At 36.7% G+C, this 27,202-nt stretch overlaps 1 protein-coding gene across 2 annotated transcripts in view; it reads right to left on the bottom strand.

Annotated features, from left to right (window-relative positions):
- Nucleotides 1-3,164: 3,164 nt before the first annotated feature.
- The window catches only part of LOC126094529 (myogenesis-regulating glycosidase-like), a 48,437-nt gene continuing 24,399 nt past the window's right edge, over nucleotides 3,165-27,202 (bottom strand). Inside the window, exons 1-5 of one of the 2 annotated variants that reach the window (XM_049908947.1) lie at nucleotides 24,400-24,608; nucleotides 17,463-17,615; nucleotides 7,721-9,177; nucleotides 4,955-5,111; nucleotides 3,165-3,942 (exon numbers count right to left, since the gene is read on the bottom strand). In XM_049908947.1, the coding sequence (XP_049764904.1) occupies nucleotides 3,746-3,942; nucleotides 4,955-5,111; nucleotides 7,721-9,177; nucleotides 17,463-17,615; nucleotides 24,400-24,523 (2,088 nt within the window). In that variant the 5' untranslated portion in view covers nucleotides 24,524-24,608 and the 3' untranslated portion in view covers nucleotides 3,165-3,745. Of the gene's footprint in view, nucleotides 3,943-4,954; nucleotides 5,112-7,720; nucleotides 9,178-17,462; nucleotides 17,616-24,399; nucleotides 24,609-27,202 lie in introns of those variants that run through there. The other variant, XM_049908948.1, reaches the window with a different exon arrangement.

The following is a 27,202-nucleotide window of genomic DNA, read 5'->3' as shown; positions in this document are numbered from 1 at the left end:
ATGCCACAATTGTTAGATGTTTTGTGCTGAAGTTATTATCAAAATAAACGTAGAGTGCTTTCTACAAAATTTGGCACCTATGCTGTTTCACTGCCTGTGCATTTCACTTCGTTCTTTTTTCTTAGAAAATCATCTTAAGTTGTAATATCACTATGTAGGCCCCTGCGTAATTCACATTACTTCATACACATTTTTTAAGTATCAAATCTGACACTATTTTTCCCTACTTTACTTAGCAGTTGGGTTCATTGAAATGACGAATGTGAACATTCTCTATCTGCTGCAGCAACACAAATCTAATATGATGATGTACTACGCAACTTTCATCACAATATCTACAATACACAGCCATTTTTCTGATTATATGTTTACAGAATTTCTTGTTTGCATTTATACTTATATTTACTATTCAACAAACAAGTCACAGGGCTTATTACAAGCCAAAAGGAGTCTTTGATACACAACAGAAAGGGGAAATCGAAAATAATATATTACACAGTATTTAAGTAACATTTATTTCTTTGTTTAAATAACTTATATGTAAAAATATACGTATTCTTTATTTATATTCAAGAGAATACTTCTCCTTAAACATATTATAAATAGCTTATTCAAATCCAGTACATGCAAACACTGCCAATGCATGACAGAAATGATCTTAAAAATGGATTTGCAAGTTACACAGCTGACAGTTCCCACATTTTTGCTCTTCTGGAATGACATACCAATGTAATTATAAAGAGAAAGGAGTGGCAGGAAAGCAATCAATCAGTTGCTGCAATGTGATACAATTACATAAAAATGTACACATTTAATGGCAACATTTTATGACAATTCTCTTTATTAGTTAATATTTAGCGTTAGTGGATTTGATGATGGCCAGTGGAAGACTGGGTTTAGTGCAAAAATAACAATATCCAGTTATGTTTCATACACCACAATCCATGGGAATGTAAAATAAAATACAACACGTCTGCAGATATATGGTCACTGTAAGCACTTTCCACTCATTCTTGTCAGGTTAATAGTTACTGTTAATCTACACTGTTTAGCAGCTATCTGTTTGTATTAATTACAGTCTTTAAATAATTTTCTATCATCATATCCTCTGGAAATCATCACAGAATTGATTCTTTGTTTTTAATCTGTATCAGATTTTCTCTCATCATCTACGCCAGTAACAAATTCTATTTATGTCACAATGTTATAGAACAATTGTGAAAGTATCTGTTACCTTTCTACTAACCAATATTCATAAATATACCTTCCATTTTATACTAACAAAATTGTTTCAGAGTTGATACTAATTGATATTTGGACTCCTGTTTACAATATATATTTATGAACTGTATAAATCATATAGCAATCGGACAGAAATGAACTTCAGAAACAATACTAGATTGCAAAATACAAGTGTATTTCCAAAAGAAACTGCAGAATACTGTAATGTTAACGTACCAGAAGCTCTGTGTTTTTGTGTAGTCCTAAGGATCAGTCTTAATATGTTAAATGTTACACTCATACTATGATGAAAAAAAATGAACTTGTCAGAAAGCACCTGTCTAGTCCGTTTATTCCTACTACAGTTGAGACAATATAAATTATCAGCACAATAAAACACCATAGGCATTTCCAGACCCCATCTCTAATTATCTTCATATCATCACCACATAAGGTCTACTAAAATCTGGCATTTGCAAGGAATATAAAGAACAAAAACATGGATCAATCAAACAGCCAAAGAAATAAATGCACACAATTATAAATACAAATGACAAAGCTGATTAAAACAATGGATATTTGATGTATCATGATTCACATTCCAGCCTGGTAATACTAATTTATGTTTCTGATTGTTTGAAACAATTTCATTCAAACGTAAGGATTCTCTCTTCAATACCCACATGATCAAATCCTTCATTTGTGCTCACCTAACTGAGAAAATAAGCTGTCTCTAATGACCTTCCTATTCACAAGACAATTTCTTCAATGTCTTTAACCCCATTTCTACTGCTTATACGTGGTGGCTTCACATATTTGCTCCACATAATTTAAAGCTGCTGACTGTTCTTTGTATAGTATTTAGATCTTAATGATTGCAATTTTCTGATCACTGCACATGTCAACACCATCCTTTTGCATTAAATGGTCCCAACAAATTCATTAATACGCTATGGAATCTGAAATCCACATATTTACTCACGAAAGAGAAACAATTCTGACTGTAAAGGAGTATCTAGAAACGACAATGTATTTTTATGGAAAACTATAATCATTCTTACTATTCAGCACTCAAATTTTCTCAATCTATGGCAAATTCACAGACTATTGCTGAACTTGTGTGTCATTCAGTAAAATACAATCAAGACAAATGTATTTTATTGGAAATAAATCATATGGTTAAATGATTTGAACATGCTCCTACAGTAATTGTATTATGCTGCAGGGCATATGTACTTACGTTACACATTATTTGTATAAATAAATCGAAACAGAAAAATTGGCATTGCAATGTACAGTGATATTTGACTGATATATAACACAGTACGATCTATTTGATGGGTGCATTGTAGAACTTGATGCTCGACAAACAAACTATTTATATGTACACTTTTTAGTGCCAATGAATATATTGATCCATTTACTTATATACTGTCAATGAAAGTATGGAGGTGTTGGGTTTAATGTCTCACTGATAATGAGTGCATTAGAGATGGACTACAAGCTTCGATTTTGGTATGATGGGGAAGGAAATTGGCCACTTCCTTTTTGCAGAAAACAGCCTATCATTTGATTTATTCGTTTTAGGGAAATATTGAAAATCATGAGTTTGGTTGCCCGAATGGGAGGTTTGAAGTACCTTCATCCTTGATGCGAGTCCAGCACTTAACAACTGTGAACCTCATTTGGAATATACTGTACGTGTAAATAAATTATAATTATGCAAACTAGAAAACTTTAAGGAAGTTATAATTTGTAACAAGCTATACATTGTGAAAACAACAAGCAGAACAATGTGTTTCTTCTATCCTTTCCAAGAGTTGATAAAAATTTCATTTATCTAATTACAGCAACTCCACTGCAGTAATTTGACCTGCTAATGACATAACAACAATCCAAAATTTGTAAAAAATATGACTGTGCAATAAAAATAAAAACTACAATTCAAGATAGCAACAAGCAAACTTGAAAGGCAGGTTTAATAATTCAGACATTAATATCAGTATACAAACTTAGTAACATAATAACAATGTATACAGTATAACACCAAGTTTCACAGCCTTTGCATTCCACAGTGTATAAATATGCATACAAGTTTCAACTCACAAAATAAAAGCATATAAGAGAGCACTGAAAGTGTAACACCATGAAATATTTAACACAATGCATGACAAACACTTCAACTTTTGATGAGAATCAGCAATTTATAAAATTATACTCTCAAAATTAAAAATATGAAACTAAAGTAAAAGTTACGTTAAAGAGAGACAACGTGACCAAAATTACGGGCTACAGACAGGCTAAACAACATCATAGGTTCATATAACTGAACCAGAGAATTCACTTTAGAGAAAAGATCTTTATCTCTTCTTCCTTATCTTCAGAACATACAACTTCATGAATGCCTGACAATAAGTGTTACACATTTCATGTGGCTGTTTGCACTACTATGGCTCATAACTCTCCGTGAACGATTAATACATTGCATACAAATTTAAATATTTTTACAACTGTATGAACTTATTCATGACACGCGTACAAAATACGCTAACTCATCAAGTTCAACTCTATAACCTCTGATCCATGCAGGGCCAGTAATAACAGTTGTTGCATCACTTCTCACTTTCTGTTCCCACGTTCCAACAGGTAAATATATGTCTCTGCTTGTTGCTCCTTCTTCTAGTATTGGTGCCACAAGCAAATTCTCACCCAATAGATATTCTGAAACGGGTAACACACTTTTCAAATATCTGTAAACATATACAAGGCATATTGCAATACCTTCAAATGCAAATGTATGTTCCATTTACTCCTCATGTACTGTTCAAAATAATAACATTATAAAATGTTATGAGAAAGGCAGGAAAAGAGAGAAAATCAAAATAAATTATGGAAAATGTCACAGGTAGTGGTTGAAAAACTACATAAAGATATAAAAAATATTTACCTAGCAAAAGACCAATAAACATGTCTATAAGAAGGTTTCAGATAAATCAGAACCAATGAATTTTCATCACATAAATTTGAAAAGAGTGATATTAATGATGATGATGACAATGATGACTAATTAAGAGGAGGAGGAGGAGGACAAGGAAATAGTGAGAGGGGAGAGGAGAAAGGAAGAGTGATGGGAAGCAGTGAGTAAGAAGCAGAGCATAAAATGTTGGAGGAAATGACACTTTTTCAACATTATACAGCAAAGTCCAACATGGACATGGGAGATACTACAGGACAAGATGAAAATCAAGCATTAAATCCAGTTTTGTTCTTTGCCCCATATTTCCATTGAACCAAAGCCATACATAACTGTCTTATCCTTCCCCCTCCAATTTCACTAATTAAAGAAATCTCCACACGAAAAACTTATGTGTCTCTCTACATCCAATTGGCTCTTTCAATCTGCTACTGTCCCCTAGTAGGTAGACTTCTTTCCCACTTTGTTTGGTTTCAGTTCATTTAAGAGTACTCACTGCTATTAGTTTCATTGTAAATTTACACTCAAAAGAACAATGGAAAATATAAAAAAATGAAAGAAGAGGCAGCTATAGGATAATCAGTTATTTCATGAAAGTATTGACTATTCAACAGTGATGGGCATCAATGTCACAACTTAACATGCATTTTTTCAAAATTCCTCAAGTACTCATGTGCTCTACATGAATTACACACAATTTAACAGGTTACTCAATAACTTATGGTTACCAATTAACTTAAGATAAAACATTTTTCTAACCTGAGTCTATTCCAAGTGCAGTTGCGTCAGCAGGATTAAGCCACCAGATTGGCAAATTAATAGGTGTTCCATTCGTAACCTTCTGTTCTGCTAAATCAATGATCATATTTCCATACTCTGCATGAAGGCTAGTAAACTTCTTTGCAATTTCTACTGTCTGTTAAAGAGAGAAATACATAACATACAGCACAGCAGATCAAACAATGCAATACATTTAAGAAACATTCAGTTATTCTCCTCTGATTTTTAACAGACTGAACAGTAAAGAAGTTATAATTGAAAGATATTGTATCCAGAATTATAGACAGAAGTTCTGTGATCAATGCGAATAACTGCCCCAATATGTTTTTATGTTGATCAATTTGTTGGCACTTGTTACGACCACTAAATTGTACTGAAATCTACCAGAATATCTGAAACAAAACAAACCTGTAGCCCTTTATTACAATTAGGTTTAAATACACAAAGCACTATTTGAATTATATCAATGGCTGTGTGTCATAAGTTAAGTTAGTTTTATTCATTTCACTCTTGAAGCTCTTCATTGCTCCAGTGACCTAGCACACATTACAACTATGGTTGGTTGGTTAATTTGGGGGTGGGGACCAAACAGCAAGGTCGTTGGTCCTGTCAGGTTAGGGAAGGAAGTTGGCCATGCCGTTTGAAAGGACACATCCTGGCATTTGCCTGAAGTGATTTAGGGAAATCACGGAAAACCTAAATCAGGATGGGCGGATCTGGGTTTGAGCCATCATCATCCTGAATGCGAGTCTAGTGTGCTAGCCAATGTGCATGGTAATTACAACTATGAGGAAAGTAAGTTCCTTCACATAATCTACAGATACTTTATTAGGTCCATATCTATTTCCTTTGTTGAGTGATATTCGGCAATTTTTTGCTATTGCAAAAGCACTTACCTCAACATCTGTCATTTCCACATTCTTGTAATAACTAAAAGAAAGGATGATATTAAAAAATTCTGCAGGGAAAGAACTTCACAAGACTAAATTTGTCATTGAAGTCTTTTTCTGTATTATTTCCAATTTTGGTGTATGACAACTGAGTGAATGTATAGATAATTTTGATCAATTTACTTGCTACACAAGTTGAAACTTATTTTTGGATGACTGGTATGCAACATTTTATTTTCTGAACTAAATGAATGCTGTTTGCATTTCTCACCTGTTTGTTTTGGTCTCGGGCAGCTTCAGTTTATCAACAAGGATTTGATTTCATTTAAATCTGTGATGGAGTTTTCTTTGCATGGGTGATCTTTCATAGCCCTGACAACCTTGCTTGGGACATATCTTGGTTAGACTTATAGCAAAATACTCTTGAATTTTATTCATAAATACCCCACCAACCATCTCTCCAGATATGAATGTTTAATGTTGACCACTTGGATCAATTGTCAGTGCGTTGATCCTTTTCTACATGTTACAGCTGTGTCATCAGTAAAGGCAATCTTAGTTCATTATGATCTATTAACCTTAACACCATGTGACTTCTTATCTGTATGAGACATTATTTTCAATATTAAGAACCCATCTTTTGTATTATCAGATGAAAGCGTTGAATAATTTTAAGTGCAGTCATTAATCAAATAGTACATACTGATCAATCCAACGTAGCAAAGACATTATTTTCTTTTTCAACTCGCTGATTGGATACCCACTTTAGTATCATACATATACCAGCAAAGGGAACATAAAACACAGTTCTACCATTAGCCTCAGAAGCAGTGTTGAATGATAATGGACTAGGGCTGGTCAATGTATCTGGTTTTTTGGAGTTTCTGAGTAGTTTGGACCTTGTGGTACTATTTGGCACTACAGAAGGCAGCAGTAAGGAAATCAGAAACAGACTGAAGGAGGAAGGGGGCAGGGAAAGGGCTCACATCTGGCCACCTGTGTTGCTGATTATCACAAGAAGACACATTTAAATGCTGAATAAATCACAGTTATCAGTTTGAGCACTTCAGCCAATTATTTAAAGAAGTATCGGAGGGTTTGATGAGGGACACAAATGAGGCATTCAGAATGGAGAAATTCCAATCTTTGTCACATTTGGGCAATGAAAGACTTGATTGGTGACAAATGAAAATTTGTATGAAGTCGAACCCGGGTCTCCTGCTTACTAGACAAGTGGGTTAACCATGTATGCCACCTTGGCATAGGTGTTACACACAACTTCATGGACTTCCCAAGCATGCTTCCCCCTTCAATCCAAGTTCCCTTTTGCCATGCACAACCTCACCATTCCTTTTCCTTCCTTCCTCTTCAACCCTTCTGCCAGAAGGAGCCCCTGGCTTTGAAAGCTAGCGGATTTCAATACCTTCATAGATGTTTTCTCCTGGTGCCACTTGGTGAACACATTTTTTTATCTAGCCAATAACATTACATTTTCAAAAATTGATTATTTTTGTTGTTATATTAGCTAGTGGGGATAAGACACTCCTGGCACACTGCTAGGGAATCAAGAAAGAGATGAAGTGTAAAAGTAATTGGAAACAACCACTATTAGTACCCAATTCATAGTTTTATGTAACTTTAGATTACAATTTATTTATAAAATATTTTACTTTACAAATAGTACACTGTATTTACAGTACACTATTAAAAACATTTTTAAAAAACTAAGTTTGTTGTTACCCAACACAAAGACTTCATTGCTTTTCCTATCTAATATAAGAATGGGGCAAATAAGGAATTGGGCTTTGGAAGACAATCATCAGCTAGTTATGGCACAAAAATGAGTTTTACTTACCTCGTCATCGTAATCCCAAGGTGTGTATGAAAACTGAAGAGAAGGCATGAAGGTAGAGGCCTGCAACCAGCGTATGAAAAGTTCTTTGCTTGGTTTAGTACTATATCCATTTCCTCCAATCATATCAGGCAGAACAAATGAATACCCAACAATATTGAGTGATAATAAGGTTGGTATTAAAGACTTCAAGCCATTTTCATAACCCCAGGTAGATTCTTTATCTGACATTCGCAAGAACACTGGTAGACCTTGATTCATGTACATTACTCTGAATTCAGTCATCAATTCATTTCTACTAAGTGACGCTGCATTTTCCACATACTGTGAAGTGAAAATATTTGGCTGCAGTCTTATAGGAGACTGAAGGTGTCCAACTTCTGGAGATCCAGGCATGTAAGAAGTTTCACCAGCATCAAATTTAAAACCATCAATTCCATAGTTGTCTCTTAAAGCTGTTAGTTTCCCATTCCACCAAGATGTTGCATTACGATTTGTGAAATCTACAAGACCAGCAATTCCATTCCACCATACAGTTCTGTCCCAACTTTGATCCAGATTTTTCACAAGATAGTTCCTTGACTTTGCTTCAGAATATGCTGAACATACAGTACTGACAAATGGATGAGCCCATAAGGTAACTCTAAAACCTTTATTGTTGAGGTCTTGAATAAACTGTCCAGGATCTGGGAATCCTTCATTAAATTTAAAATCACCATAGCAACTTTCCCACCGATCATCAACTTCTAAATGGCTCCTGTTAAAGCCATACTCTGCTATCTGAGCAGCAAAGTCTGTTACAACTGTGGCATTTATTTCTCTCTTGTATCTGGCCCAAGTAGACCACACTGGGTTTTGTATCATTTCTTTGTCTGGAATGCCTGATGGAAGCCCCAAGAAACGTTTAACTGTTGCCCTGTGCAGCTTCTGTGCATCATTGCTCTGGCAGTAATAAAGTTTCATATTAACAGTGGTTTCAGTATCTCGGAGGTAGGGTGACGCAAGTTTGCTTCGAAAACAAAGTTGGCGACTGTCTTGGGAGATAAACAATGGAACATCACGTGGAACATAAAAAACTTTTCCTCCAGATGTTATCCAGAATGATTCTGCAACTCCATTAATTGTGCCCTGTCCAGTGGCACGTGGCACATTCTGCATTTCATTTTTCTCACTGGGCCAGTACTGAGATTGTTTCAAAACTGGACCACCATACAGATGCTCTCCTGTTATGGACACACAAGATGTTATATCTGCATTCCAAGCAGCAGACACATTTAATTTATGGCATTCAACACCCTCACTTATCTGGAACTGCCTTAAAGTTAATTTTGCATTTGGAAGCTTGCTGCCTTCTTTTTCCCATTTCAGACACAGATCAAAAGAACTGTTGTCACATGAAACTGGGTTTCCAACATCTTCAGAGAAAGTCACTTGATTCTGCAGGAGCAGTGTTACATTTGCTGAAAATGAAATATATGTAGATGAGTGAAAACATATAATTAAGGACTGTAAGAGAGAGAGAGAGAGAGAGAGAGAGAGAGAGAGAGAGAGAGAGAGAGGGGGGGGGGAGGGATGGAGGGAGGAAGTTTAAACTCTTAGTACATTTGACAGCACAAAAAACTGGAGGTTGCCCACCATGTTACACAGCAGCCAAACATGTTACAGACTACACATTACTGTTCATAAAAATAGAGACTTGTAATTGATGAGTGTAAATGAGGAAGTTATGCTTTATTGACATTCAGCACGAAGCCTCTAAAAATGCATAATCAAATCTGCTCCATCTCATTCCTAGGATTTCAGATGTGGAAAAGGCATTTGAAGTTGTGAGGTGGAATGAACGGTGAAACAACAGTAAGGAATGCTGGAATATCACATTACTTAGTGTACGAAGTATGATCAAAAAGTAAAGGGAATTTTTTAATTTCAAGGGCTATATACATCCAATTTCCAATTTTTTTTTATCTTGTTACAAATGTTCCTGATGTATGTATGTATTTTAAGCTGTTTTGAGTATTTAGTATAATGTTGACAGTTAAAAAGTTTATAAGCGTTTTCTAGTGCATGACTAATTTTTACTTTTGAAAAAGATGGATCAAAGAATCTGCATTAAATTTTGCTTGAAAAGTGGAATAAAGTGCAATATTACATTCAAAATGATGACTACAGCTTTTGGTGTATCTGCTGTGAATGAAACAAGACTTTACAAGTGGTATAAACATTTCAAAGAGGATTGAGAAGACATTAATGACGACGACCGCCCTGAACATCAATTACCGACGACAATGTGGAAGACGTAAAGAAATTTGTTCTGGAAAATTACCAAATCACCATCAGAGAGGTTGCTGATGATGTCAGCTTATCCTTTACCTAATGGCAAGCAATGCTTTTTTTAATTTTATTTATTTTTTATTTTTTATTAAAAGCATGAAGCTTGTAACAGCAAAGTTTGTTTCAAAATTATTGAATTTTGACTACAAACAATGTAACATTGTCACATCGCTCAGGAATTGCTGAATGAAGTAAACAGTGGTCTAGAACTTCTAAAGAATGTTGTAACAGGTACTGGATATAACGGTATGAAATTCAAACCAAGGCCGAATTGTCCCAATAGAAACTGCCTGAACAGCTACGACCGAAAAAAATTTGATAAGTTTGATCACTTGTGAAGGTTCATCTCACTGTTTTCTTTGATTACAATCGGATGGTGTATCACGAGTTCCTGCCTTATGGTCATATGGCAAATATGCAATACTATCTGGAAGTTATGCGCCATTTGTGTGAAGCAATCTGAAGAAAAGAACCAGAATTTTGGCAAAACCACTCATTGAAATTGTATCACAATAATTCTCCCACTCACACTTCACTGCTCATTCATGATTTTTTGGCAAAAAAGAAAACCGTTATGTTGCCTCTGCCACCGTATTCATTGAACATGGCCCCCTATGACTTCTTTCTGTGGCTGAAGAGAACAATGAAAGGACATTGTTTTCCAGCATTGATGAGCTAAAAACAGAATTGTTGAAGGAGCTAAATACCATAACAAAAAGTGAGTTCCAGAAGCACTTCTAAGATTGGGAAAAACGCTGGCACAAGTGTGTTATATTTCAGAGATATTATTTTGAAGTTTATGTTGATGAATAAATAAAGATTCTTTAAGAAAAACAAAACTTTCCTGTTACTTTCTGACCACACCTCATAGTGATTTTGTAGTTTGGTGACTGACATGCAACTGCACAATGGTGGGATTCAGATCACAGCACATGGTTTCTTTACCGTTTCATATCCTCTCCAAAGGTCTTTGACGTCAATGAGCATCTGGCATCCTGAGATTGAGTGAGTCTGATGCAAGTAACAAATCTCTTATTTGCTGTCACCTTGTCCAAAGCACCGAGGACAACATTTTAAAGATCATTGTCACTTCTTAGCACTGAGTCAGGCCAATTTTCTGGCATAGACCATATCATCTCCACACACATTTTCAATGGGACTGCAGAAGGATATCAGTAAAAATGAGAAATCTCATCCTGTTCTGAAAACCATTTCTGCACCGCAGCTGACATGCATATTGCTGATTTATCCTGCCAGAAACAGATTTAGTATATAGTTGTCACCCTGATAGGATTGTAACATTATCCATAATATGAACATATTGGATAGCATCAAGTAGGCTATCTATCCTTTGAAGAATCCCAAATATTTGGGAACACATCCAGCCCCAAACTGTTAGACATACGAGTATAACCACTGAGAGATGACTACAGGGTATATTTTGTGGGTCATAACAGAGACCAGGCAGCCTATGTATCCATACTGGACCATCATTCACTGTGAAAAGTACTGGTTCATTGAAAAATATTACATTCTTCCATTCAGAATAAATATTTTGCTGAATAAATGTTAACTGATAGTCAGTAATTATTACAGAGATCCTCCCTGGCAGTCCCACATTTTCTTTACAGTCCAACCATATGCAGTCAGCATCAAGCCCCATCACTCAAACCAGGAAATGCAGTATTATGTTTCAAGCGCACCGTGTTTAACAAAAGGTGCAGTGACAGACATAATGCACCATGTCAGACTGCCAATAAATGCTGAAGACTGCTACTGGCACATGCATCTAACATGATGAATTACTCCAAAATAATGGTTCACTTCAGATAAGGTGATCCTGTAATGGGGTAAATCGTATCAAAAATAAAATTCACCTTTAAAAAAAAAGTTATTAAATTATGGCGAAGAATTTCTGGCCAGAATTTACCTTCAGGATACAAAATTCCAGTACTGTCAATACACACATATTAACATACATGACACTATCCTAGCTTTCACAAATAATAGTTCTTGACTCAAGGAGAGGAGAGGGATAAGATCAAGACGGTTATAAGAAGAAGGGCAGATCACTTAGACTCACCTATTCTAAGGATGAGGGGAGACTGGATGTCAGAGAGAGAGGACACAGATAGTATCTTGGCAAAAACTCTGCCAGCTGGAATCAAGGGATGATGTGGTCGGAGTGAGAAGTAAAAAATGGATTACACAAAAGAGAAAGAAATAATAGAAGTAACACCTAGAGAAAGAGAAAGAAAGAGGGTGGGGAGGGGGGAAGGGGGAGGGGCGAGGGGGAGGGAGGAAGAGAATTAAAAAGTGGTAATGGGGAAAAAAAGAGAGAAATAAATGTGTTAACAGAGGTTAAGTCCAGGATGACGTCAGAGTGCAAGGATGTGTTGGAGGACACGTTCCATTTTCAGAGTTCTGGGAAGCTAGTATTAGGACACCCTGTCGCAGATACAGACAGTTCTGTGGCCCATTCATGTGCTCAGCCAGGGTAACTGGTGGCCATCCCTATATAGAAAGCCTCTTAGTGGACACAATATATTTCATGAACAGTATGTGTCATTTTGTAAGTTGCTCTGCCTTTAATATTGTAGGATTTACCAATGGTAAGCTACAATATGTGGTAATGGGTGGGTGCAAGGGATAAGTCTTACAGCGGGAACACTTGCGGGAGTACAAACTTTGGGATACGCATAATGGTTTCAGACTGTCATACAGTCTGATTATTGAATGTTTGTGAAGTTAGAAGGGTGACAGGAGGTGACACTGGATGGTATGGGGAGGATATCAGTGAGAGGGGGGGGGGGGGGTCTCATTTCAGGGTTTGACTTGATAAAGTCATAGAAAATACCAGGTGGCCCTTGAATGCTTCACAATATTACTCCACCAAGCTTATGAATTTAACACATCAAGTCGTAAAAAGTGATATCCCTTCGTGGGATACCAACATTGGAAGACTGGTGGTCAGGAGTTCAACACATTTAAAAGCAAAGGATATAGCATATAGTTGGCAAGAGTACACTGAGAGATATCTTCTCAATATAGTTCATGTACCCTATGACTGGGTGGGGGGGGGGGGGGGGGGGGGGGAAATCTGTTGCAGCTTATAATGGAATCAAGTCTCTGCCCCTTTGCACAGAACGCCTACATTGGCCATTCAGCTAAAGCAACAGCCTGGAAATACTTCCCCATTAAGGGTAGTGTATTTATAGCTAATGACAGTGTCTTTTATTTGAAAAAGAGCTTTTGTGTGTTCTTGGAATAGATATAGAATAGACAGGATCATTTTTGTGTAATATCTTAAGTAATAACTCATCTTTTGTGTGTTTTCACTGCTATCTGGGACAAGGCATGTTGCATTTCATTGGCACCAGTCTGAAATGGATTTCCACTCTGGTGCAGTTTTCCACAGAAACTTTTTGTGCTGTCAGGTGTACAGTAACATAGGAAATAGGACAGTCACAAAATAATAGATGTGTTTCTACATTTGCTCCCTGAGCCATTAAGACAGAACTGCTGAACCACATGAATTGGCTGTCTAGGTAAAAGTGCACCTAGGGTGTCATGCCTGTTGTGTGGCATGTCAATGTTGTTAATAGCTTTTGTGTGATGAATGATGCTAAATGAATACAGCAGATTGCCAGTCAGTTATTGGTACAGAACCAGAATTCTCACTCATAATTTTCTATTGTTTCTTGCCTTATTAGATTAGAATCTAATATCATCACAATTTTTGGCCAAAAGCAGAAATGAGACATGTACAAGTAAGTCATTGGAAGGGCAAATGTATATCATGCACCACACTACACACCAATATATTATGATAATCGCATTTTTGTGTTGACATCGTTGGCTCAGCCAATTCACAAGCAATCTGTCACATTCCAACCTAACCTAGGTCTTAGGGTTTGTTTAGTATCAGTCAATTAGCATATCTAGTTGTTCCCATTCACCAAATAAATACAAGAATCAGTATCTAACCTTCAAGTTCAGAATAACCACACCAGTTAATGTTATTCTGGTACTCTCTATATAAAAAACAAATGTGATAAATTCATATATTCTGCCAAAAGAAAGAATTAGATACAGCACTTCTCACTGACTTTGTGTATACTGTCACCTGACTGGCTATGACTAGAGTCAATGAATTGCCAACATCGGCACGCAATGCAAGAATTGCCAACACCATAAGTGCTGCATCAAATATGCTCTCAGAATCTGGTGGCTCCTGAAAACATCATTATATTGAATGTCACTCTGTCCGACCGAAAACTGCATATAATGCTCATTTTATACTGTTGTTCTGAATTATTTATCTTTGACATAACCCACGTCACCACGTAGAGCCAATTTACCAATTAACTAATGTTGTTGTTGTGGTCTTCAGTCCTGAGACTGGTTTGATGCAACTCTCCGTGCTACCCTATCCTGTGGAAGCTGCTTCAACTCCCAGTACTTACTGCAACCTACATCCTCCTGAATCTGCTTAGTGTATTCATCTCTTGGTCTCCCTCTACGATTTTTACCCTCCACGCTGCCCTCCAATGCTAAATTTGTGATCCCTTGATGCCTCAGAACATGTGCTACTAACCGGTCCCTTCTTTTTGTCAAGTTGTGCCACAAACTCCTCTTCTCCCTAATTCTATTCAATACTTCATCATTAGTTATGTGATCGACCCATCTAATCTTCAGCGTTCTTCTGTAGCACCACATTTCGAAAGCTTCTATTCTCTTCTTGTCTAAACTATTTATCGTCCATGTTTCACTTCCATACACGGCTACACTCCATACAAATACTTTCCTGACCCTTAAATCTACACTCGATGTTAACAAATTCCTCTTCTTCAGAAAAGCTTTCCTTGCCATTGCCAGTCTACATTTTATATCCTCTCTACTTCGACCATCATCAGTTATTTTGCTCCCCAAATAGCAAAACTCACTTACTACTTTAAGCGTCTCATTTCCTAATCTAATTCCCTCAGCATCACCCGACTTAATTCGACTACATTCCATTATCCTCATTTTGCTTTTGTTGATGTTCATCTTATATCCATTCCGTTCAGCTGTTCTTCCAAGTCCTTTGCTGTCTCTGATAGAATTACAATGTCATCAGCAAACCTCAAAGTTTTTATTTCTTCTCCATGGATTTTAATACCTACTCCAAATTTTTCTTTTGTTTCTTTTACTGCTTGCTCAATATACAGATTGAATAACATCGAGGAGAGGCTACAACCCTGTCTCACTCCCTTCCCAACCACTGCTTCCCTTTCATGCCCCTCGACTCTTATAACTGCCATCTGGTTTCTGTACAAATTGTAAATAGCCTTTCACTCTCTGTATTTTACCCCTGCCACCTTTAGAATTTGAAAGAGAGTATTCCAGTCAATTGTCAAAAGCTTTCTCTAAGTCTACAAATGCTAGAAATGTAGGTTTGCCTTTCCTTAATCTTTCTTCTAAGATAAGTTGTAAGGACAGTATTGCCTCACGTGTTCCAATATTTCTACAGAATCCAAACTGATCTTCCCCGAGGTCGGCTTCTACTAGTTTTTCCATTTGTCTGTACAGAATTTGTGTTAGTATTTTGCAGCTGTGACTTATTAAACTGATAGTTCGGTAATTTTCACATCTGTCAACACCTGCTTTCTTTGGGATTGGAATTATTATATTCTTCTTGAAGTCTGAGGGTATTTCGTCTGTCTCATACATCTTGCTCACCAGATGGTAGAGTTTTGTTAGGACTGGCTCTCCCAAGGCCGTCAGTATTTCTAATGGAATGTTGTCTACTCCCGGGGCCTTGTTTCGACTCCAATGTCTTACAATTTAAAACCTGGTTCCTAAATATCTGTCTTACCATTATATAATCTATCTGATACCTTCTAATATCTCCAGTATTCTTCCATGTATGCTCTGTCAAACTCTTCACGTAGTATCGTATCTCCCATTTCATCTTCATCTACATCCTCTTCCATTTCCATAATATTGTCCTAAAGTATATCGCCCTTGTATAGACCCTCTATATATTCCTTCCACCTTTCTGCTTTCCCTTCTTTGCTTATAACTGGGTTTCCACCTGAGCTCCTGATATTCATACAAGTGGTTCTCTTTTCTCCAAAGGTCTCTTTAATTTTCCTGTAGGCAGTATCTATCTTACCCCACGTGAGATAAGCCTCTACATCCTTACATTTGTCCTCTAGCCATCCCTGCTTAGCCATTTTGCACTTCCTGTCAATCTCATTTTTGAGACGTTTGTATTCCTTTTTGCTTGCTTCATTTACTGCATTTTTATATTTTCTCCTTTCATCAATTATATTCAATATTTCTTCTGTTACCCAAGGATTTCTACTAGCCCTCGTCTTTTTACCTACTTGATCCTCTGCTGCCTTCACTACTTCATCTCTCAGAGCAACCCATTCTTCTTCTACTGTACTTCTTTCCCCCATTCCTGTCAATTGTTCCCTTATGCTCTCCCTGAAACTCTGTACAACCTCTGGTTCTTTCAGTTTATCCAGGTCCCATCTCCTTAAATTCCCACCTTTTTGCAGTTTCTTCAGTTTTAATCTACAGTTCATAACCAATAGATTGTGGTCAGAGCCCACATCTGCCCCTGGAAATGTCTTACAATTTAAAACCTGGTTCCTAAATATCTGTCTTACCATTATATAATCTATCTGATACCTTCTAATGCAACCTTTCTTTCATGATTCTTGAACCAAGTGTTAGCTATGATTAAGTTATTCTCTGTGCAAAACTCTAGCAGGCGGCTTCCTCTTTCATTTCTTAGCCCCAATCCATATTCACCTACTATGTTTCCTTCTCTTCCTTTTCCTACTCTTGAATTCCAGTCACCCATGACTATTAAATTTTCATCTCCCTTCACTATCTGAATAATTTCTTTCATCATACATTTCTTCAATTTCTTCATCATCTGCAGAGCTAGTTGGCATGTAAACTTGTACTACTGTTTCGTGTCTATCTTGGCCACAATAATGCGTTCACTATGCTGTTTGTAGTAGCTTACCCGCACTCCAATTTTTTTATTCATTATTAAACCGACTCCTGCATTACCCCTATTTGATTTTGTATTTATCACCCTATATTCACCTGACCAAGAGTCTTGTTCCTCCTGCCACTGAACTTCACTAATTCCCACTATATCTAACTTTAACCTATCCATTTCCCTTTTTAAATTTTCTAATCTACGTGCCCGATTAAGGGATCTGACATTCCACGTTCTAATCCGTAGAACGTGTTTTCTTTTTCCCAATAATTGACTAATATGCACAAATAATGGTACAGACACCACTTTATTCATTACAGGCAGTAACTTTGATCAGACACAAAGCCTGAAGATACGAAAATAAGATGAAAGTTGGAGAAAGAAAATGAGTGAAACAAAACAATTTATTACCACCAGAGACATCCCACATATAGATTTTTGCAGAATTCCTTGTAGACAAAAGATGGAAGACATTTTGTTGTAGTAAATTAGATGAATGCTTGGTTTCTGCAACAATCCGATAAAATGCACATCCAAAGACTGTCAGCACAATAAAAAGAATGCCTGCAAAGAAAAAAAGCATACAATTAAAAAACAGAGATAATGCATGACAGAAACAATCCATAAATCTGATCATTTTACACGTATGGCAGTACAGTTTCACATTTCTATTAAGTAATATGGAAAATTAATAATTGTAACATTTACCAATTTGCACAGAAAAATATGGCACACTGAACAATGGATGATGACCTAATTTCATATTTAGCTTCAAAGAAATAGCTCAACAATTTAGTAAATACAAAATCAATGTTTACATGTAGACCTATGTGTGTACTTTACAAGCCAAAGTGCAGTGCATGAAGGGTGGCAATTTGTTTGAATACCAGCCATTTACATTCATACTCATTTTCACATCAAGTGAAGGGTAAATAGTTTTATGCTTTGGTATGCACCCTAATCTCCTTTATCTTATGCCTACAGTAAGTATACGAAATACATAATGTGAACACTGGAAATAATAGATTATCTTTGGATAAAGAGGAGTTACTGGTATAGGCCATCCATTTACTTTGATTGCTGAAATCATTAACAAAGCAACTTTCTGTGAAACATGCATAGCTCATTTGTTAAGCATTAATTGTCACTTTATCACTAACTAAACTGTACAAGACTGTAGGAATGCTGCTTTTGATCATATTTATTGGCTTTACCAATCCAGAACAGAACTATTACCATCCAAACTAATCTAGACAGTGGGCTCTGTTACAGATTAGATCAGTCTGTTGCCACACCCTTCATTCAGAATACTGCATGGATGCTAGTGATAGCAGTTGAAAGTTTAAATATGGTATGGAAAGTTCTTGCACAATGTAAATAAATTAGGAGTAATAATAACGACTCACCAAATAATACAGGTGTTAGTCATCGTCAACAGGCACACAAACGAGCCTAAAAAAATTCACTATCCTGCAGATGAATCCCAGATCTATCATATATACTAAGCCATATCAGCCAAAAATTTGTTGAGCCGATCACATATTTGTTTCTTTGTTGGCTATTAGTTGACAATTTGATGAAGTGGTGATTATCTTTTGGAAATGTAGAAAAACATAACTTAATTGCCCACCTATGCCAACTATTTTCAAGATATCATGTGTGGAAAAACAAAGCAGTGTTTCACACAGGTGGTTGTTCTCCAACTCATTAACTTGCCCTACCAATATGTCTCTTCTATTATTCTAAAATACTGTATCTCACATTGAAACTTTCTGAGAGATGAAACTGAGCATCAGGCGGCAAATTAAATACGAACATTTGCAAATGTCTGAGTTTGACTTACTTGGTTAGGAAGATTGTCATAACCACTGGTCACAATCTGAAAATGTTAGCATTCACAAGTGGAATACTAGAAATAAAAAAAAAAAAAGTGACCTTGATCATACATGAATAACAGTTCACAAAATAAGAAATTACACTCTCATAAAAATATCTGATAATCTCAGCACCAAATGAAAGGTATTACACAGAGCAGAAACAACTTTAAAAACAAACTGAAACAATTTCTCCTTGATAGGTCTTTCTTGCCTCCATGACTATATTTACAATTGGATAGTTACTATGTGGTGGGAGAGAAATGTATTCAGTATGTAATGGCATTGTAAAAAAAAAAAAAAAAAACTGCACTGATGTTTTATCAACAAGAATATCTAATAAGACGGCTATGTATATGGATGTAGCAGAATAGAGGTGTTAGCATGATCAAAGCACATAATAATAAACGGTTTGAGACCTACAGGTTCAGTCTTGTGGAGAGGACAAAAATTATAAGAGGATGAATGCTTTGATAAGGGGATGGAAAAGAAGCTCCTTCACTTCTGGGATTTGAGAGATTTCTTAACCCATACTCTTGCTGTTGTACATCCACTTCTCTGTTTCTGCACAAAATTTTCCTTATTCTTTTAGAGCTCCATGATCTAAGTGCTCATCTGTGAGCATCCCTTCTATTCATATCTAATCATACTGCTCCCTTTAAAGTAGTGAACCATCTGTCACTGTCTGTAGGTTGAACCCTAAATATGCTGAATTTGAAATCTTTGATTGCAGTACATCTATTTTTTTTTCTTGGAGTTAAGACTGTTTTTCAAATTTATCATCATCATTTTTTTACCTTCATTCATTCTAGAATTCCTACTGTCACTCATCTATCCTCTTTTAATTTCCTTCTTTTGTCACAGTTTTAGAATCCCTTTTCAACAATGTGCTGTACATAGAAAGTAAGCTTTTGACATTACACACATTGCATATTCTTAACAGCAGTCAGATAACACCAGCAGCTGGAAACTAACAAATATATACCTCTTTGTATGTATAAGATTCTAGACACTATCATACATGACTGTGGATACATTACATTACATCCAAACTTCAAGAATCTTGCAGGAAAGATATTCAGTACCTATAAACATCACAAATATTTGAATAATAATTTCATTACTTCATCAACATGGGATTAGTAAATAAAGTGATACTGCACTGATGTTCCAATAACATCATTAATATTGTGGAAATTAAAGCCTCAAGAAATGACCAATGGGTGATATCACTAATAAGACAAAATGTTAGCAAAACATAAACAGACACACTAATGGCACAGCCACTAGAATAGAGTTTTGATTGGGGTTGTTCTTGTTTTCAAGCCTTCAGACACATTAAAAACTTGAAAATATCAGACTAAGTTGGAAATTAGGGATTCTCATCTAGGATGTAAGGTAACAATCGACAGTACATGCGGAAAAAAAAAGAATCATTGAAGGACAACGGTATCACGCTCTTGAATACATTCACCATCTTCACTAGACCTATATAAACTGCCTCACAAAAAAGTGAGGCACTCGAAACACGTGGTCAGATGTCGATGTAAACCTGTACACGTACACACCACTGGCAGGTGTGAAAATTATTATAGTTGCAATTCTCTATGACAGGTAGAATTGCCACCAGAGAGCTTGTGCTGTTCATGTTTAGCTTTGTTGCCAGGTAGGATATATAAGAGGTGCAAACAGTGCCAGATGTTGGGTGATCACAGTGAAATATGTGGAGATGCTGCAAACTAATGTGAGACAGTGTTATCAGCACCTGAAAAAGAGTTCAAAAAGAACATCACTGTGGAACTTCATTTGCCTGGCTGGTTGAAATATGCAGTATCCAGATCTGTGGGGCATTCAAATGCGATAGTGGCCTGACAAACTGCATGGGAACTTGAGGGGAGGCATACGTGTCGTCAAGGTTTCAATTGACCACATCTTACCACCAGTGGGAGTATTGACATATTGTGTAGGAAGCAGAAGCACTCCTTCACATCTGTGCTTGACATCTGAGAACAGGTAATAGACTCACTGCAACAGTTCATGTCTTCCCACAGCACTGGTGGGTGTCTAGCAGCAGCAAGACTACAAAACTATCGCAAAATGCATAGACAGTAGTTAATACCACAACACAAATGGCTATGTTTGGAATAGTGCCGTGATGGGAAAGCATGCACTGCTGATGGAGGGTGTTGCATTGTCTTTATGAATCACATTTCTGCACTACCTCTGATGATCACTGTCGGCAAATATGGAGGAGACATGGGGAGAGGTCTCATTCTTACAATGTTATGGAGAGACAAAGTGGTGTTACTCAAATAGTGATTGAGGGAACTCTCATGGCACAACGGGTATGTAACATAAATCCAGCATCCTCATGTACTATCTCTCATGTGTCAGTACCGCAGTGACATATTTCAACAGGACAATGCTCACCCATACGTCATGTGTCTCCGTGAACTGTCTGCATGATGCTGAAGTACTACAATGGCCAGCAAGATACCCACATCTCTCCCTGGCAGAACATATGTGGGACCAGTTTGGACATAAACTCTTTCCCAGTGGCATTATTTAGCACCAGTTACAATAATTGTTTTCCAGTTTGCCTCAGGAAAGGATAGAATGGCTTTATGCTACCAACTGAACCAGGGCACGCATTCAGGCCAGAGGAAGCTGCAATGTTATACTAATAAGTGGGCTGATACAGCCAAAGTTTTTGTAAATCTGCCTCGATTTTTTCATCACTGAAATAGCATCACATACCCTCTCAGTCCATGAAGTTTCATTTCCTCTTCCCTTTTTGGGTGTTTCATTTTTTTTGTAAGGTAGTGTATGTCTAGTAAATAATACGAACCAAGCCACCCACAAGAACTAAATGGCAAATTTTTAACAAAACACATGAAAGACTACGACAAAACATTTCAGACACATTCTGCATAACATATGATGAAACATTTCAATAATGTACCATTGGCTTGCTCCACTGTGATAACTAGAATGTTATTGTATCAAACCACATTATGTCCCCTTCAACTCCAATGCAGCACTGGCAAGCAGAAACATAAAGGATGATACAGTAAATATTCAGTGATTTGACTTCCGAAAGTAGAGTGTATGGACCTGTACCAGCAGCTGTTAAACACTACACACTGGGAAGTATGGAAGAAAAGTGCAAGAATAATATTTGAAATAGTATGTGCACTTCTCCATAAGTTTCTCACATGCAGCTGTTACTATGAGGCCCCCTAGAACAATGCGCATTGTTTAAAAACTATGATACTGTATTATAGCCATACATCACTCCTTTATTGAAATGTCCAACAACAGACCATCATCAGACACTAAGAATGACACTAATAAAGGCCATACATAATCATTTGTATTAAAATCATCATTAGCTATTTAATGTATTGAAATTGTCTCTACCAGTTCACTTTCCACACTATAGCCCTGACCCCTTTCGATACCGTTTACTGTCCCATTCAGTGTCATAGCATAACCCTCCTTACCAAAATCACTGCATGTTGCCTCATGTTTAACTTTGTTGCTTTCCCATATTTCATAATTTTGATACAGCTAATGGGTAACAGTGATTTTGATACAAATGACTGTGTCCAGTTGCATGACCTGTAATTCATGTCACTCCTAATGCCCAAAAATGGTCTAAACTGGAAGTATTTTAATAAAGAAGTGACATACTGTGTCTGAGAAGTATTTAAAAGTTTTAGGACATTGCTTTCACCAAAAAATGAACACTGTGGTACTAGAAGTAGCCCTTCCTCCACTATCTCAAACAAAATCTTTGCTTCGGCAAAGAATAAGCACATGATGTTTAGATGCAAAAACCAACTCTTTCTCAGAAGATAATTGTGATGCATGTGCATCTTGACTGGTGTTATTACTGACAGTCTACCAATGAAAGTTGAGAAATAGCCCATCTTAATGAATAAAATGTACAAAAGCAAATTATAAGGAAGTGATTGAGACTGGTGATATTTTAACTGTCTGCTACAACATACCTAAAATCTTTTACAGTGACGACTTTTTGCATTCGTGAAACTGCTTAGATCTTTCCCTAATCAGTTCCTGCTGACATTTAAATTATCAAACACGGAGCATAAGCTCAACTCAACAAGTTCTTGCAGAAGGAAAGATTCAGCTATTCACTGGTTGTGAGGTAGGTAGGAATGTCTGGTCACTTACTGAGCAATAGTTTTGAAGAGAAATGTAGAGTGAAGAAATCATCTATAGACTTGTGAAAATAACAAGGGTGGGATTTACCTGAAACACTGTATGGAAACAAAGGACATTGCTCCGGTGAACATGGTTCTAATGTTGCTTCTTTCTAATACTGATACTGTACCTGAACAGTATGTCATACACTATACTATACCTCTCATTAAAAATTTTGGGTAATTACCACAGTACATAAGAATGAACTTACATGAAACTGACAATGTATTAGCATCTCACCGTAAGTAGCACATTTCACTGAACAGTTCCTGCCTAAACTAATAAATGTTACTTTTCATAGCATCACTGCAGATTATTCAAGCCTAAATCCAAAATTTTAAGAGCAACTTGTTATTTACATTTCTTTACTGGCACAGAGTGTTGGTAGTCAGTGAACACCTGAAAAATGTACGTTGTATCTTTTACAAAACTAGGCTGTTTCCACTTCATTTACAATATCCTGTAGAATGTGTGCAAAGGTACATTTGTCATCCGCTGAATTTTAGTTTGTCACAAATAATATATTGGCTATTATTACTTCCCCTTTATCTGTCAATAAAAACGCTAGGAACTTTCTCTATTAATCTCAACTGTAAATACTTTCACTAAAAACTGTACCACTGGGCGTACTTTATGGATCGTTGGCCCCCTTCCAGACATAGCAATTTCCATTGAACCTGTTACATGGATTAGTTATTGGCAGAATACACAAAACGGGTTCCCGATTCCATATGAACAATTAGGACTGGCATGGATCACGGTGTATTCAAGTACCTGATATCGTCAGAACTGATTATCAACAAAAGTAAGGATGTAAAGAAGCCGAACAACGGAAATTCTCTGGTAACACGTAAAAATTATCAGCAGCAACTATGTACAGCGTTAAACTGAGATACATAAAATGAGTTCGGCAGACTTTCCTAAGAGATTCTACTGTATCAAATGTGTGGTGTGAACAGTCTTCCTATACCGTCGGCATCCCCAGAAAGTGCGAAAAAAAACGGTATAGTTAATAAAATAATAAATGAAAAGATACAATTTCAGAGACTTTACTAGTCTCTTAGAGATAAGATTTTACGCACACAGACAAGTGGTGAGTTAAATTTTGTACCAAGGCCGGGAATCGAAGGCAGGTCTCCTACTTACTAGGCAGGTGCGTTAGCCATTAAGCTTCACATTTTAAGTTTAAGACGACAGGGCTAAAAACGCTAACAATCAGTGTAAAAAGTAAATTCCTCTTGACCCACCAATCCATTTCAACAATTTCTGCTTTCTAACGGCCCCAGCGTTTTTATGCCTAAATAGGCTTCCATTGTCGTGGAAAACAGATGCAGAAGGCACTGTTGGCAGTGCTTCATATTTGCTGTCCATTGAGTACTTTCGCTTTATGAAATTTCTAATATTCAAGTTGACAGATAACGAAAAAAACGTAACACAACAAACATAGGTCCTTTACGTGAAGATATCTCACTTGTCAACGCTACTCGACTATCGATATATATATAATATTTTCAGTGGATTTTGTTTTCAGTTTGATTGAATGAAGAGATCCCAGACAAATATATTAGACTGCTAGATTTTGAGTTCAATAAGTAAACGATTCTTTTGTTAAGTAATATGCATTACGTTAAATAAGTCTCTCATACGGTCAACCTACACCACGTAACTTCAACAGGTGGGTATTGGTTTTCGTTTTTTTTTTTTGTTATTTTCCAAATGCCATTCTGGCTATATGGGACAATCACCCCGTTTTGGGGCCCTCAAAGTTGATTTCGTAAGCCGAATTTGCAATATATAAACCACAGTCCAACATGTTAGACTGTGATATAAGCTCTGTAAAAATTGTGTATATGCATTTGAGCAGTTAGTCTTTTGTTTATCTGTTTATCTTTCCCATTGTGACTGTCAATAAAAATATTATTTCAATTTTACTGCGGCAATTTTAATATGTTTGGTATAGCATACTCATTATAGAACGACACCGGTATGGAAATATCGCAGATGGCATTGAAAATACCACTTTTCTGACGAAAGATATAAAGATATGTTTGTTGCAAATGGAGTCAATTTATTACCTGAATATTAGCAACGTGATCACAGAGTTTGAGATCACTTGCTAGCGAAACTGCTGCACCAATTTCAGGTTTTATATCGCAACCATTATCAGCTTCCCAAATCCTACACGTCTTATTACAGAATTTGAAATATCAGAGTTAAATAAAATCGAAAAATTGCTAACCGAAGTGGAACTAGGAGATAAGAAATCATCTACTTTGCTCTGAGATATGCGTGCTCTTGTCGAAACGCGAGTAACCGATGACTCTTTAAGAACTATATTTCTTCAACCGACTACCAATCAATGCACGTTCTTTACTAGCAGCTAGTCAAGACGTAAATCTCGAAGCAATGGTTTCTGTGACCGACAAAATCTTGGGTGTTACAACGCTCCGTCAGTTCGTATATAGTACGGAAAATGTTTCGTCTATGTCTCAAGATGATAGACTTTCCCATCTGGAAAGACAGCCTTCGGAATTAACGATCCAGATTCAGAAATTACGAACTGGGTCACGATCGAGAAGCAGTTCGTTATCACCACGGCGTGCACAGAAACATTCCGTGCGCTGATATCATTACACACTCAAACAGTATACGAAGAAAAAACAACCGCCATGTCTATTTATTTCTCAACAGTCCGCTAAAGCTCAGACGGAGAACTAGTACGCTACTCACCTGACTGAAGTCTGCTGAAGTCAGCTGATAGGTATTCCTGCTTAAGGGAAGTCTCTCTAACAAAGTAACCACTTTCTACAAAGCTTACGTATCCTAGTAATGAGGGAATTAGTATATTTCATCAAAATATACAAGGTATTAGAGAACTGTTAGTGAACTGCTTATAGATGTTGACTCTGAAATTATTGGTATATCTGATCACTTCTTAAATAAGGAGATAATTCAGAGGCTTCCTTTACCAGGATACAGGTTGGCTGATAGCTTTTCGAGGAGCTCTTTGCGGTGTGGGGGAGTAGCCATGTATGTGAAAAACGGCATCCCATTTGGGTCAATTGATGTTTCAAAGTACTGCACTGAAAAGGTGTTTGAATGTTGTGCAGGTGTGGTTAAATTTAATGGGGCTAAACTTCTAACTGTTGTTATTTATAGATCCCCAGACTCCGATTTCACAACATTTTTGCTAAAGCTAGAGGAGGTACTTGGTTCACTTTATAGGAAATACAAAAAGTTAGTTATATGTGGTGACTTCAATATTAATTTTATAAGTGATTGTGCAAGGAAAAGGATGCTGGTAGACCTTCTTAATTCATATAATCTTATGCAAATCGTATTCTTTCTCACAGAGTGAGGAAACTGTATCATATCGCCGGCAGTTCATAGTGTATCGCAACAAACATTTCCGTTTATGGTCGACCCCGGAACACACGTTTAGGTATTGCCAGCAACAGTATTAGATAACAGAAACGTTCGGAAACCACAACTCTATTACGAAAACAGTATAGTAAAAGACTACTGATCCTCTAAACAGGCCTTCGCCAAAGATTTTCATAGCCATTTCTTCTTGCAGATGTTTGCCAGCCAACGACTGGTGCCGATTTCTTGACTCATTATGGTCTTTTGGTTGATTTTAAGAACATGAAGAACACGTAATACATCTACAAGAGCTTCTTCAACAGCTGGATAAATATTATCTTAACATTAACGTGGGAACACGTATTTTGGGGAGAGAGACATATCATTCTTGGATTATCATGTGCCACATCAAAGAATTTCATCATTAGAAGAAAAAGTGAAATAATCAAGGACTTCTCTCGTCCTGAAACAGTAGCAGAACTAGTAGTTTTTTAGGACTGATGAATTGCTACAGGTGTATACTAGAATATACTGCAGAAAGCCAACAACCTTTGCTTAACTTGTGCAAAAACACTATGAGGAATGATAATCGCCATGTCACACGGACCAGAGAAGCAGACAGATCGTTCAATAAGTTAAAAGAACATCTAACTAATGCATCTCAGCTTGCTCATACTGCAACAGATA

Source organism: Schistocerca cancellata, chromosome 8 (genome assembly GCF_023864275.1).
Source record: "Schistocerca cancellata isolate TAMUIC-IGC-003103 chromosome 8, iqSchCanc2.1, whole genome shotgun sequence".
Lineage (NCBI taxonomy): Eukaryota > Metazoa > Arthropoda > Insecta > Orthoptera > Acrididae > Schistocerca > Schistocerca cancellata.
This window is presented reverse-complemented; position numbering and strand designations above follow the sequence as displayed.